Source organism: Kogia breviceps, chromosome 20 (assembly GCF_026419965.1).
Source record: "Kogia breviceps isolate mKogBre1 chromosome 20, mKogBre1 haplotype 1, whole genome shotgun sequence".
Taxonomy (NCBI): domain Eukaryota; kingdom Metazoa; phylum Chordata; class Mammalia; order Artiodactyla; family Physeteridae; genus Kogia; species Kogia breviceps.
Genome location: NC_081329.1, coordinates 5,352,156 through 5,367,493, shown reverse-complemented (window position 1 = coordinate 5,367,493; position 15,338 = coordinate 5,352,156). Strand labels below are relative to the sequence as shown.

Genomic DNA, 15,338 nt, shown 5'->3' with positions numbered 1-15,338 from the left:
TTCTAAAATTAGTTTCATAGAGAATCATATATTAGGACTTTATCTTGGTTGATCGAAACATTTTAGAAAAATGTATAGAACTATTAAAATTATTTAATTGTAAACATGATAAACATTAAACTTCTTTCAATATTAATGTCTGTTTAGCTTATCAGGGTTACTCTGCATTGGGTAGTTTTCCCATTACTGCGTGGGCCACGTTACTCCTTTGTATAGTGGAAAATCACATAGTCGTAGTACATTTTGGAAGCAAATAGAACATTCTTTCCGAAGGAAGAAGTCCACCTCGGCCAGTTACTCTGAGCTGTCTTATTCTCATTCATGAAATGGGCAAGGTTGGATTAAGCGTCTCCTAAGATTTATTTCTGTTATGGAGTCATAATAATTCTATGAGTCTACGAACTTCTGTTCTCATGATCATTAAGCCTCTGTGTAAAATAGAACGCAACCGTGCCGAGGACTCGCATTTGTTGTATGCGTTTGTTCTATGTTTTTTTATGCTGCATTCCTAGGGTCACGTGGAAACTATCTTTGACTGCAAATTCAAACCTGACGATCCCAATCTTTTAGCAACAGCTTCATTTGACGGCACGATAAAAGTCTGGGATATAAACACTCTGACGGCAGTGGATACTTCCCCAGGGAATGAAGGGGTTATTTATTCCCTCTCATGGGCTCCAGGTAGGAAGTATTTCATTAAAATCAGGAATACAATTAAATGACTTTCCTAACTTTTCTTTTCATTGGTGTTATCTTCTTCCTTACAGTGCCATCTTACTCCAAATGATTGTGGAGGCAGATTAGCAGCAACACAGTTGTTGGTGCAGTTTTTGTGGGTTTTAGAATAGACTGCCTGCACAAGCATGTTGATTTCTGGGCCACCTTTGTATAGAAAAGCCCCAGTAAATCAGGATGGTACTGACCCATCTAATTTTAGCTGCATTTGTATAGATATGCCTATAAAGGTGTCGTGTATTTTACATTATAGAAGTTTTCCTTAAAATTTTCATGTGAATCAAATATATGAAAATAAAACATGTATTTTCTAAAAATTATAATACCTGTCTTTCTCTGATACATCTGTTTTGTGAATATGAATGATTACATATCATCACAGTTTAATTGTGAGCGTGTGATTCTATATAAACTCCGCTTTAGTAATACTGAAGAACTTTTATGCTATAATAGGGTCTTTTCTTTGATCTCAGAATGATGCTACCTTTATACCTTCCTGTACGGAAAAAAGAGATGTCCTATGAAACCTCTGACATTTTCTCCCAAAATATTTTCTTCCTGTAATAAATAATTTTACACACCTAAAATGAATTTTTCACTTTATAAACTATGTAGAATGCTTTACTTATTTGTCCTAATACTAACATATTAATTTAACACCCACTTATAACCAAGATGTAGCTTATTTTTTAGCTTATCTCCTTGTGCACAGAGATTTTTAGCCCTGAATATATGGGCTGTCGGGGTTTTGATGTCTTCAGAGAATTTGGGAATCTCTTGGAATTTTATCCATAATTTTTAGCATATGTGTGCATGTTCCTATATCTGTCAAAGATTATCATAGCTATCAGATTTTCAGGGAAGTCCATGATACAAAAAAGGTAAAGAACTTCTGTTTTTGTATCCTTTATCTCCTACCATGAGGAGAAGATCTAGAAGAAGGTTTTACTTCCAAGTCTTAATGACAGCAGTTGTTCTCTGAAGCAGAACACACTTAGTGCCATTATAGATCCAAAGCTAATTGGAAAAAAAAGATGTTGTTTCACTAATTAAGAAGTAAGGAAGAAAAAGAATTAGCACTCTTTTCTGCTCCCTTCTTTACCTCCATCTTCATTTTACTTTCGATTGTGAGAGCCAACATTATTATTAAAGAGGATCTGAGGTCAGAGAGGTTGAGTAACTTACCCAAGATCATATACGCAGGGAGTAGTGGTGGAGTCAAGATTTGAACCCTTGTCAGTTTGATGGTTAAGCCTGTGCTCTTTAGCCACTGTGGTTTGCGTCGTCACAGCAGGGCCTGCCGGGCTGAGATACAGGAATCGGGCCGCCAGCGCAGTGACACTGTAACAGCAAAATGAGCTGATCATTCTTCCTTCTACAAGACGTATTCAAGTCTCAAACCTAAAGCTTGGATAGAAATTGTGACTGTGAAAACCATTGTTTCAAATCATAACACAGAAGGCCCAATCTTACTTCAAGTTTATTTCACTCCCTACATTGAGAATTTGCCTTAAGAAAATAAAAATGTTGGAAAATGGAAATTCTGCCATTTTTTGCAACGTGATTACTGATGACTCACTACTGTTAGGTCAACATGGATGAAACTTAAAAGAGTAGCAAAGGTTGACACTGGATGGAAGTAGAGTAGGTTATAGATGATTGCAAAATTTCCTTTATTTTTAGGGTAGATATCACAGGAAAATTTTTAGAAGTGCATATAAATATGGAAACTTTCCCCCAATAATTTTAGAGCACTAAAAGGGTAGCAGGATGAAAACCCTAGAAAGAAATGGTGAGGCCTTTTCTTTTAGTATTTATAGTCATTTATCACAAAATAATTCCTCCATATTTTTACTCCTAGGAGGCAGGTAACAGCTATTTCTTTCTTCTAATGGAGCAAACCTCTTCTTTGACTGCCTTCAAGACCATCTACTAACGTAGCTGCAGTTCGATTTTAACAGATGTTTTTCACTTCTTAAAAACAAAGAGTATTGTTTATGTCTTTGATGGAGAAAATGAATGTTTTCATGTCTCCTGCTTAGAGAAATACTTTCCTAACTATTAAAAAAATTACTAGATGGTCAGAAAAATATAAATACTGACTGGATATGTAATAATATTGAGGAATTTTTGATAATTTTTCTATTTGTGATTGTAGTAGTTTGGTCATGTTAATAAAAGAGTTCCTGTATTGTAGACAGCCATCCTCAAGTATTTATTGATGAAAGAATACAATGTTAGAGATTTGCTCCGAAGAAATCCAGTAGGGGGCTATAGACAGAATAAGATTGACCATATTTTGATAATTGTTGAAATTGTATGATGGATTCATGCATTATACTGTTCTTTCTATATTTGCATACATTTGATAATTTTCATTATTTAAAAAAAAGAGCCACTTTGCAAACTCAAGTCTTACTTTTCAAAAATTACATTTTTGAAAAGAATTACATTTGTGGCAAACATTTCATATAATGTCTAACAAATTGTTTCCTAAGGTGATTTAAATTGTATTGCTGGAGCAACTTCTCGAAATGGTGCTTTTATTTGGGATATTAAAAAGGGCAAAATCGTACAACGATTTAATGAGGTAAGATGTATTTATTACTAGTCAAATAACATAATGTCTTATATGGCTTCACGTTTTTTAAATGCTTTCCTCTCTTAATTTATTAGTTAGTCACCAGGTGGCATTGTAGTCTTTTAATTAGAAGAAAATCCAAGAGGACCTGCACGTGCCAAAATGAATTCTGAAAAATGTAGCTGAGTCTAAGATATAAAAGTTCACCTGAAGTTGCGTTAGAGGTTCAAAGGAAATTTGGGTCACCTTCCACAAAATTGTCTAGGCAAATATTCAAAAGTTGGAAGAAGACTAAACTCAAAACAAGACCCAAACTGTAGTCCCAATTTTGTCACTGATAAGCTCTTGACGTAGGATAATTTTATTGCCTTGAACCTGATTGTTCATTTATTTATTTATTTTTTAACATCTTCATTGGAGTATAATTGCTTTACAATGGTGTGTTAGTTTCTGCTGTATAACAAAGTGAATCTTTAACATCTTCATTGGAGTATAATTGCTTTACAATGGTGTGTTAGTTTCTGCTGTATAACAAAGTGAATCTTCAACATCTTCATTGGAGTATAATTGCTTTACAATGGTGGGTTAGTTTCTGCTTTATAACAAAGTGAATCTTTAACATCTTCATTGGAGTATAATTGCTTTACAATGGTGTGTTAGTTTCTGCTGTATAACAAAGTGAATCTTTAACATCTTCATTGGAGTATAATTGCTTTACAATGGTGTGTTAGTTTCTGCTGTATAACAAAGTGAATCTTTAACATCTTCATTGGAGTATAATTGCTTTACAATGGTGTGTTAGTTTCTGCTGTATAACAAAGTGAATCTTTAACATCTTCATTGGAGTATAATTGCTTTACAATGGTGGGTTAGTTTCTGCTGTATAACAAAGTGAATCTTTAACATCTTCATTGGAGTATAATTGCTTTACAATGGTGTGTTAGTTTCTGCTGTATAACAAAGTGAATCTTTAACATCTTCATTGGAGTATAATTGCTTTACAATGGTGGGTTAGTTTCTGCTGTATAACAAAGTGAATCTTTAACATCTTCATTGGAGTATAATTGCTTTACAATGGTGTGTTAGTTTCTGCTGTATAACAAAGTGAATCTTTAACATCTTCATTGGAGTATAATTGCTTTACAATGGTGTGTTAGTTTCTGCTGTATAACAAAGTGAATCTGCAACATCTTCATTGGAGTATAATTGCTTTACAATGGTGGGTTAGTTTCTGCTTTATAACAAAGTGAATCAGTTATACGTGTACATATGTCCCCATAGCTCTTCTGATTGTTCACTTATAAGATGGTGAAGTTGGATTATATAATTTCTTAGGTTTCCTTCCAAGTCTCCAATTCCATTCTTCCATATGACAAGTTCTAAAAGCTCCCCTCTTCCTATTTGTAGTGTCACAGATGGTACTTTTCCTTCTGCTTGGGGTTAAATTGTCATCTGATATTTCCCTGAGTTCTGCTGACATTTTGTAACCACGTATGCTCTCATTAGACAGCATGTTAGTTGTGAATGGAGGGAAATGTGAACAGCGTCTCGGATTGTCTTTCACTCTCTTGAAATTTCATTCATTTCAAATGATCACTGTTGAAGTTCATTCAACATGTAACTGACTTGATAATTATTTATATATCGAGGCTTTAAAACCATTTATACAAAAGACTGTTCTCTCTCTGAAAATCAAGTAGCGTTGATCTTCCAGGGGTTACGGAAGTTATGTGACAAATGCAGAGCCTCAGGGAAACATCACCAACCACCAGTGTGCAATTCTGCTCTCAAAAGCGGAAACTTTGGCAAAGGACTACAGTCCGTGCTTGCCTTTCTCTACTTAACAACGATGCTCTCAGCTCTGCACTCCCCCAACCCGCCTTCTGCCCTCCCCATCACCAGAACGATGCGTATCCCCTAATAAGTAAGGATATAAGAAGAAAAGATGAACCTGGAAAAGAAACTTTGGACCTAATTCAAGAATCTTATCCTTGGATGTCAGATCTGTCGGTTTCTTCTAGCATCTTGGCATCCTGTCAACTAAGTGTCTTCCTCTTAGCGCTCGGCCTGTGCAGCCCGATTCCAGCAGCCCAGCCCTGAGCATCAGGGACGTCTCTGACGCCCATTTATGTCTTTCCCAGCTCCGATAGCACAGTTAAGACCAAGATCGAAACAGCTTACATCTGGGATAATAAATGTGGGGAAAATGAACACTGCCAGCTTCAGTTAACTAAGTTACACGTGCCTCACAAAACAAAATGCAGGGCGTGAGGCAGCCCTAATGCCCCGTTCACGGGGCCGGACACAGCTGATGGAGGACCTCCCCTCCTTCAACTGAGTGAGTAGAGAGGCCACCTCCATGCTTGTGTTCATCTTCATAAACCTACCCACCTCGACCCCCCGAGGAAGGTAAAAGTAGCGAACTGCAGACCGCCTTAGCAAAACAGCCTGAAAGCGCCAGATAAAATGTCACTTTAGGCTTCCCTTAAGAGCAGCCACGATTTAAGTGCTATATAAAACCGAAATGTTTTAAAGAAAATTTGGAAATGGATTGGTTGCAACCTTTATTCACCCACTACCTAGTTGATGCATGACATTCCTATGTATAAAATATATTCGTTGTGTTTTTAAAAATTCTCATCATACCAGCTGTGACTGTATTCCTTTACCCTTTCCCAGTCCAGGAATACAGATAAATATAGAGTACAGGTAAATACAGAGTGATTTGTTATAATAATAACCTTAAACCTTGTTTCATAAAAATAAAATTTTGAAATTTAGAAGAACAATCAATAATAACAGCTGCTTGCAGCATCTCGTATACTGTAGTTTTAGGAGCCTAACTGGGTTAGAAAGCAGATAGATAACCATCTTCATCTCCAGAAGGGCTGTTACAGAAAAAGGTATTAAGCTATTAAGCAGAGCTTAATTCTACAGATGGCTGAGGAAGCAGATTCTGAGTCTTTACCAGTGTCCACAAAAAGGAAATAGAGCCACCTGTTTATGTCTTAAAACAATGGTTTTGTTTCTTAAGTGTTGGCAGCGTTACACATTCTTCAAAGTATGTATTCAGCTTTCTGCTGTTGACAATAGTTTCTGTAGCATCATCTAGAGCAAGTTCCTAATAGAAAAGTAATATTAGAAGAAGTAAATAAATAAGAGGAAAAAGGGGTGAATTATTTCTTATTGATAGGTATTTTACATTTTTTGAAGCATGGAAAAAATGGAGTATTCTGCATTGCCTGGAGTCATAAAGATTCCAAAAGAATAGCAACCTGCAGTGGTGATGGTTACTGGTAAGTACTATGTTTGAAATTACACTGTTTATAAAAGATACATTTGATAATATCAATTGTATCATGTTAGCACATACATTAAAATATTTGATGAGATTCCATTTGTACAGCTCTACCTACTATCATAAATATTATTTATAAGCCCGCATAGGCACATGCTACATTGCTATGATATATCAGTAATAAATAACAATGCAATGATGTTTAAAAATAAACAAACCACTAATTCTTTCTAAATGAAAATACTACTCGAATTTTAACTAAAATACTGTGACTTGCCTCAAAAAAACTTAAAGGACTTTCACAGAGTCTGATTTTCATCACATTTTGAGGGAGTGGTATTTCAGTTTCACAAGTGATTAAAGAGGTATCAAGTGCTCTAGAAACTTGTTCACAGTAGGTGTTATTTTAAAAAGGATAAAAAGGCTTTGTAAGGAGGAATAAGATCATGCCTGTGGGAAGTGCCTATTTTTAGAAGGTGACTAACTTCTCAGAAATATGTGCTTTCTTAATTCTGTTGAGTCCCAGGAAAAAGTAGGTTTCCAAGAAATATATGTAAGGGAAGAATTGCCTTTGAAGTTAAAAAAAATGTTTTTAATCCAATGGTGCTACCCTATAGCTATAGGTATTGTCATCTTTGACAGATAGTATAGGCACTTATGGTTGTTGAGAAGTAGTAAAGTTTATCTCCTCTTAGGTTTTGCTATACCCAGCCCCAAATCTTCTCATCCTCACTTTTTAACTTCAGTGGAAAATACAGTAGTTATGGAAAGCAAAGATCTTTACCAAGAAGTTAAAATTTTCAGAAACAACAGTTAGTGATTTTTTTCCCTTGAAAATGACTATTTGCTAATTGATACATACCAAAATACGAAAGATGTATGTAGTAGTTTTTTGACTAGGTGATACATGATTAGCTTTACCATATATTCTCAGGGCATTCCTTATTTGATAAATACCACAGTCAATGACTAAATATTGGGAAGCATAGGTCACCACCACTCTCCAGTAACCTCAAAAGTTTTGGTGGGCCTAGTGATGTTTTAAAAGGGTCTTTTCCAAAGACTTTTAAAACTTTGCAATACGTTAATTTATACACAGCTTTGTGTCCCTAATGGAATCAGTAGCCCTTGCACTATGGTAATATAATAGGAGGGTATTAGAGCTACTTTTGTTTTTGCAGTGAAAGTATATAGGATCTGTTTTGGGAGAAGCAGTCCTCTGAATTTCTAGTTGTATCTCTTAAAATATGCCACGAAAATATTATGTGTCTTGCAGTTGGTGTAATAGTGCATGCAACCAACGCTATAAATGAGTTGTTTTAAACATACATTTTGAACTGTTAAAATCTGAAGCTGAAATCTAATGAATATGTTTTAAAATATACGTATTAAACTATGTATTTGCCTAATTAAAAATATAAGAAATCGTTTCTAAATAAAAATGTATCTCCTTTAAATTGGTTTCAGTGGGTCACCATAATTAATACGATGTGAAATAAATATCCTTACTCATAATTGGTAATATTATTTACACAGTACTTTTAAATGTTCCTTGTGCTTTGCAGACAAGGTCTCTTTCCTAAAACACTTATGTTCGAATTTTACAGTTTTGGCTTTCTTCCCTTGAAAGATGTATTTAGACTGTTGTAATTTTCTATTAATATATTATACTTAATTTCAGTATTATTCGAACAGTTGATGGTAAAGTACTACACAAATACAAACATCCAGCTGCAGTGTTTGGTTGTGATTGGAGCCAAAACAACAGGTAAGTATTTTTTCTGGAAATAAGTAGTAATTACATTTCAGAGATGTTGAATAGCCATAAAGTTTAATGTTATTTCCATAGGTAATATTCGTGACTCTTTTTAGGTAATATTCCCTTTGCCTAGCCTTGAAATTGCATGTGTAACCGTCTGTTTTTATTCCATGAGGTTTTTTTAATATGATTTAGAAATACTGATTTCCTACTTCAAGCTATTTCCTGCCACTTTAAGGAAAAGCATATGACTAACTAATGAAACGTGGAAATCAGTCCAATCTGTGTGTGTCTTCTGAGAAACGTGACCCTTTCTCTGAACCCTTTTTAGGAATCTGTGCAATGGTATTTTGTTCCCCGTGACTTTCCATTGCCTCCACCTAATGCAAATGCCACGGCCTTGGGTGATTTCCCATGACACGGAACTTAGAATGGTTTTGAAAGGTCAACCTTGCTTAAGAGCCTGGCATTCAAGATCAGCTTAGATTTAAAAATTAATCCAAGTCAAACCTCCACTAAAATTGATCCTTTAAGCCACTGCACTTCCAAGAATCTTGTGTTTCAAACCTCTCTTTGATGGGATATAAGTTATATTTAAAAATTCAAACTTTCTTTAAATATTGTGAAAACAATGTGAATTATGCTTTTCCATATTAGAGTCGTAAAATATACATACTAAAATATTAAAACCTTATTACACTGTGTTCTGAGTCAAATCACATATTATACAAAATGATGGATCTATGAGTTTCTTCCAGTAAATATAGAAGCATTTATTACACAGTTACAGGTTCTTTTTTTAAAAAAAAATTTTTTTTTAATGTGGACCATTTTAAAAATCTTTATTGAATTTAAGCATACCTAATAAATTTCATTTTTCATTTCAAAATTTCACTTTTATTTTAAAAAATCTTTTCTAAATGTTCTAATTTCTCTATTTATATTCCACTTAGCATCCTAGCAGATAAGTGAAAAACACCTTGAAATTATAAAAGTTTATTCATAAGATATTTCTGAATTTATAATTTGGATATCTGTATGTACCTTCTTTGAATATTTTTTCATTTCTAAAATTTTATCTTTATGTATCTGCATAGACATATATACAGAAATATGCTCATGTATACGTGTAAATATTTGTATTATGCAAAATATATTTTCCCACATAGAGGAGCGGACTGTTTATCAGTGGGCCTTGGGCACATGTAATCTACACATTTATAGGTTTGCATGCAGTTTACAAACTGGTGTATTTCTGCATGTAAGTTTAAATAAATATAGGTATTACAACCCATGAGACAAAAATCAACAATTTGAAGTTTGGAGAAGGTTTTGATAACAGCTGGGTCCAAAACGTGTAACTTCTCCTCTTTACCTTTAAAGCCTGGGGACTGTTGTTATACGGTTGTTAATGTTCCTCCGGGAGACTGTTCTGGCTGGTCCCTGATGCCACAGGTCTGCCTGGTACTCGAATTCCGTTGGGAACGGTATTCCTGGCATGACAGCTAGGCTACAAAGAGTCGCTTAGCTATCTCACTCTCTTGGAGATATTGAGCCAAGATCATGAAAAGATCAGATCCACATATTATATTCCCAGAGGATTCTGTTGGATCAAACAGTTAAGCATCTCACCAAAGAGAACTGGAAGACCAGGAATGTGACTTACTGTCAGATGAGACGACCCTGGTTCTGCGGGGAGCTTTCCTAGCACACTTCTGGGGGAAACATTGCTATTTATATCCCTACCACAAAAAAATTTACCAGCGGTCATGGCATGTAGTAATTAATAACGTGCCTACCAGCAATTAAGCAAATCTCAATCACTGACCATTCAGGACCCTTCTTAAGACCTAACAGTTGCAAAATATAAAGGTCTGAGAAATACTAAAGTTATGAATCTGGACATCTTGAAAAAGACTGTATAGAAATAACTGTACCATTATCTCATAAATAAAATAAAAACATAACTGATTGAAAGGAAACTCTGAGAAACTCTTTCTGTACTAGAGCAGTTGCTGTAAATGATGTTTTTACGTATGTAAGTTTTTAGTGTAACTTCATTAAGGGAGCAAAAAATTCTCATTTTAGAAGTTAGAACTGTGTGCATTTAAAAACGATCAGTAACAAATAATATCGAACTTTTTATTTTTTTAATGTGCCGTGGGTGATATTTCAGAGACATGATAGCCACTGGCTGTGAAGACAAAAATGTTCGTGTCTATTATGTGGCCACCAGTTCCAATCAACCACTGAAAGTGTTTAGTGGGCATACAGAGAAAGTGTTCCACGTTAGGTGGTCTCCTCTGAGGGAGGGAATTCTTTGCAGTGGCTCTGATGATGGGTATGTATTTTTGGATTCTAATTCTCTAGTCCTAAAAATCATAAGCTTGTAATTTTCTAGAAATGTACTTATTTATATGATCCAACGTGTATGTGGAACTGTTTTAAACATGTACTTAACAAGTAGGCAGTTAACAAGTATCTAATTGCATCCAACTAAAAGTAAATTAAATTTTTCCATACTTAGCATCTTATTCATGATTTCTATTTCCTTATTTGTTGTACTTGTAATAGATGCTTATTTCTGTCTTATTAGGAACAAAGTTAACAGAAATCTTTCGGGAAAGGGGAAAACATCTGAAACAATAAACCTTTGTAAAATGTAGAGACGAGTTCATTTTTAGTAAGGTTCCCATGTTTAATGTGGAAAACCGCTGTACTCTGTTTTCATTAAGAATGGAATAAAAGAAGATGATTATATATGTTAGCATGAAAAGAAGATATTTTAGAAATGAGAGTGACTTAACATTTCTTCTGAGTTTATGAAAGTTTCTGAAATCTTGTCTATATTTTATATCCAGACAAGATACATTTGCATGGTACAGTTTGGGCTGTTTGAATATGAGATAAATTTAGGTAAGAAAAATCTTACTTGGTGCAAGTTAAAGTTGCAGTATATAGTAACCACATTATCCTGTCCTGGTATAAAGGGGGAAAAGAAGAAAGGAGTCTTTTTATATGTAGCAGAAAGAGATATGCCTTAAGGAATAAAATATGTGGTGTGTCTCCTAATAGTGTAATGTAACCTTTGGAGTGTTAATATTTTGATATTTCTCAGGTTTATATAAATCTTTAACTAAAAGATTATTATGAATTGTCCAAGCAGAGTTGGCATTTGGAGGTCTTAAATTGATTTTGAGTTCAAATTGTCCTTCAGTAACATTTGTACTCTACACAATCAGTAGATTCAAGTAATATTATGAACCCATTTATATTTAAATTTTGTACTTGATCTGAGAGTGATTCCACAGACTAAGAAACTTATTTAACTGACAAAAACATGAAGTGTTTCCTGTATGGATAAAAGCAGAGATACAAATTGATTTTTCAAATAATACCCATCCTCATACATGCTGTATTTTCATGTTATGCAGGTAATTTGAGCGCTCTTACATTTTTGTATACATGTGGTTAGTCATATTTTTCTTTGGCTTTATCTACTCTGGCTATTTTATTTTAAGAAAGCAATTTTTTAAACACATAAACTGTGAAATCATATATTTAGTATCAGGGGTTAATGATCAGTAAAAGTAAGCAAAAAATATTGCAATAGGATGGCTCTAGCCTAGTTAATTATTCATTTTAAAATAAATAAAATTCATTTTTATTTGCTATAAAGAAGAGAATCATAACATATATTGAAACATAAAATGTTTTTTCAATATACTAAGAAATAATCATTGTGTTCCATTAAGAATATGCTGATACTCTAGATAAGTTGTAACTTGAATGGTATTGTATACATAATATTCTGTTTTCAGTTCTGTTCGAATCTGGGATTATACTCAAGATGCATGCATAAGCGTTCTTAGAGGGCACACGGCGCCTGTGCGGGGATTAATGTGGAATACTGAGATCCCATACCTACTAATATCCGGCAGCTGGGACTATACTATAAAAGTGTGGGACACTCGGGAAGGAACTTGTTTGGATACCGTGTACGATCATGGTGCAGATGTATACGGTAAAGTGTTTTTCATGTACTTTTAAATTTTGCTATATTAATGATTATAATTTCTGAGCAAGACAGTATTTTTGAAGAAGTCTTACAGTGTTGCATTTTGAAATAACATCTTAGTAGAAATATACATGCTTACTATTTAAATATCAGAATACACAGAAGATAATAGAAGATGTCATCAGAAATAATCAGAAAATAACTCTTGTTAGCACTGTGGTGTCTTTCTCTCTATCCCTGTAGAGAAACATATGCACGCACGCACGCACGCACGCACGCATATACCCTTGCACGTCTTCTCATGTGTGGCTTGGATTTTTCTCCATTACCTTTACTATCACCCCAAAGGTTAGCTGTGAAACAGGAAATCCTTAATGACTTAGGTATGACGTAGTTACCATTCCTTTACCTCTATTTTTGGATATTTGGGGCAATGTTTTGTTTCTTAATATAGTACAAAGTTTTTTTACCATAAATGAGTTGGGAATGGACAATCAGATTCTTTACCTTTTGCACATGACTTTACTCTCATTTGTAGCACCCAGGCCTTGATGGGGTTGAGTAGGTAAATTAAGAATGCAACAATGATTATTGAGAGCACTTAACCCTAACCTAGTCATTGTATCCATATGCTTTACGCCAATGGCCTTTTAGTTCCTGCAGTGCGCGACTGAGTGTGGGAGAGAATCCCATTTCTGGACATTCTAAAATGAAAGGTCCTCAAGTCTTTTTTTTTTTGCGGTACGCGGGCCTCTCACTGCTGTGGCCTCTCCCACTGCGGAGCACAGGCTCCGGACGCGCAGGCCCAGCGGCCACGGCTCACGGGCCCAGCCGCTCCGGACACGCAGGCCCAGCGGCCACGGCTCACGGGCCCAGCCGCTCCGGACACGCAGGCCCAGCAGCCACGGCTCACGGGCCCAGCCGCTCCGCGGCATGTGGGATCTTCCCGGACCGGGGCACGAACCCGCGCCCCCTGCATCGGCAGGCGGACCCCCAACCACTGCGCCCCCAGGGAAGCTCTGGAAGCTACACTTTGATATTTAACTTGGCACTCCTCCATAATCTTTGCAAATTATCGACATGCATCAGAAATGATAAAGCAGAGCAGGTGTGAGAACGAACAGACCTGGCTTAAAGTTCTAGGCCAGCCACTACCTAGGGGTTTGGGTTTAAAACCAGCTCAGTAATTTTTTTCTTTTATAAAACACCCACCTCTGAGGGTTTTGCGGTACGCGGGCCTCTCACGGCTGTGGTCTCTCCCGTTGCTGAGCACAGGCTCTGGACGCGCAGGCGCAGCGGCCACGGCTCACGGGCCCAGCCAGAGCGGACGCGCAGGCGCAGCGGCCACGGCTCACGGGCCCAGCCGCTCCGGACACGCAGGCGCAGCGGCCACGGCTCACGGGCCCAGCCGCTCCGGACGCGCAGGCGCAGCGGCCACGGCTCACGGGCCCAGCCGCTCCGCGGCATGTGGGATCTTCCCGGACCGGGGCACGAACCCGCGCCCCCTGCATCGGCAGGCGGACCCCCAACCACTGCGCCCCCAGGGAAGCTCTGGAAGCTACACTTTGATATTTAACTTGGCACTCCTCCATAATCTTTGCAAATCATCGACATGCATCAGAAATGATAAAGCAGAGCAGGTGTGAGAACGAATAGACCTGGCTTAAAATTCTAGGCCAGCCACTACCTAGGGGTTTGGGTTTAAAACCAGCTCAGTAATTTTTTTCTTTTATAAAACACCCACCTCTGAGGGTTTTGCGGTACGCGGGCCTCTCACGGCTGTGGTCTCTCCCGTTGCGGAGCACAGGCTCTGGACGCGCAGGCGCAGCGGCCACGGCTCACGGGCCCAGCCGCTCCGGACGCGCAGGCGCAGCGACCACGGCTCACGGGCCCAGCCGCTCCGGACGCGCAGGCGCAGCGGCCACGGCTCACGGGCCCAGCCGCTCCGCGGCACGTGGGATCCTCCCGGACCCGAACACGAACCCGCATCCCCCGCATCGGCAGGCGGACGCTCAACCACTGCACCACCAGGGAAGCCCCTCAAGTCTTTCTTCATTGTGTAATGAGAGCATCCACCCATCCGTGGATCACTGTGGAGTCCACGGGTATGACAGTCAGCTTGCTGACACACCAACTGAAATGTAATTTCAACACTTTCATCCGGGACCATTTGCTTTCAAATAATTATTCAACTCTGTATTCCTATCTACAGAAGATGCTCAATACTTTTTTTACATCCTTGTATTGTTTTCAGCCGAGACAGAAATGTTATTTAAAACACTTCTCCACAACTTCAGTTTGGTGGAAGGGTTAGGAGGTACACATCAATAAAACATATTTTTTCAGTGCTTCCTTTAGTAAATGGCTTTATTTCTTCCATCAGGTTTAACATGCCACCCACGTCGCCCCTTCACTATGGCCTCGTGTTCCCGGGACTCTACAGTGAGACTCTGGTCATTAACGCCGTTAATCACTCCTTTACAAATAAATATTCTGGCAGATAGATCCTGGGAAGAAATTATCGGGAACACTGGTATGGAAACTCTGCATGTATTAGATCTTCTTTCTAAATACGATTTTAGAAGCGCTCTTCTCACTGAGTTGTGTCTCTTCTCCAGATTGTGCTGTGGAACAAGGCATGCCCCCTCTGCTGTGTGGCAAAGTGTCAAGAGATATCAAACAGGAGATAGAGAAACTAAGTGGCAACGCTCGTGTGAAAAAACTAAGATGGTTTTCAGAATGTTTATCAGTAAGTATTATAAGAATTAAATGTGAAAATGTGCCCTGTAGCCAAAGTGAATCATGACAACTTTTCAGTTATCACATATTTACATGTGTCATCCCAGTGTAAGAAAGCAAATGGCCCATAAGTTGTGAGGGCAATGAGACATTAAAAAAGAGACAGAAGAAGGCAATTTGCTGTTTCTACCCTACTAACACTGATAAA

General features: G+C 37.4%; 2 protein-coding genes across 20 annotated transcripts in view; one reads left to right on the top strand and one right to left on the bottom strand.

Annotated features, from left to right (window-relative positions):
* The window catches only part of SPATA4 (spermatogenesis associated 4), a 67,305-nt gene that overhangs the window by 10,926 nt on the left and 41,041 nt on the right, over nucleotides 1-15,338 (bottom strand). For 2 of the 3 annotated variants that reach the window (XR_010838497.1, XR_010838496.1), the window contains exon 9: nucleotides 1,921-2,076. The gene's annotated coding sequence lies outside the window, so the exon portion shown is untranslated. Of the gene's footprint in view, nucleotides 1-1,920; nucleotides 2,077-2,123; nucleotides 2,143-15,338 lie in introns of those variants that run through there. The other variant, XR_010838499.1, reaches the window with a different exon arrangement.
* The window catches only part of WDR17 (WD repeat domain 17), a 78,882-nt gene that overhangs the window by 38,843 nt on the left and 24,701 nt on the right, over nucleotides 1-15,338 (top strand). For all 17 annotated transcript variants that reach the window (XR_010838481.1, XM_059049544.2, XM_067022562.1 and 14 more), the window contains 8 exons: nucleotides 513-681; nucleotides 3,234-3,325; nucleotides 6,530-6,612; nucleotides 8,296-8,382; nucleotides 10,550-10,714; nucleotides 12,195-12,397; nucleotides 14,775-14,924; nucleotides 15,010-15,140. Coding sequence is in view for 16 of the 17 variants with exons in the window: in XM_059049544.2 (XP_058905527.1) it covers nucleotides 513-681; nucleotides 3,234-3,325; nucleotides 6,530-6,612; nucleotides 8,296-8,382; nucleotides 10,550-10,714; nucleotides 12,195-12,397; nucleotides 14,775-14,924; nucleotides 15,010-15,140 (1,080 nt within the window). In the remaining variant the exon portion in view is untranslated. The remainder of the gene's footprint in view (nucleotides 1-512; nucleotides 682-3,233; nucleotides 3,326-6,529; nucleotides 6,613-8,295; nucleotides 8,383-10,549; nucleotides 10,715-12,194; nucleotides 12,398-14,774; nucleotides 14,925-15,009; nucleotides 15,141-15,338) is intronic.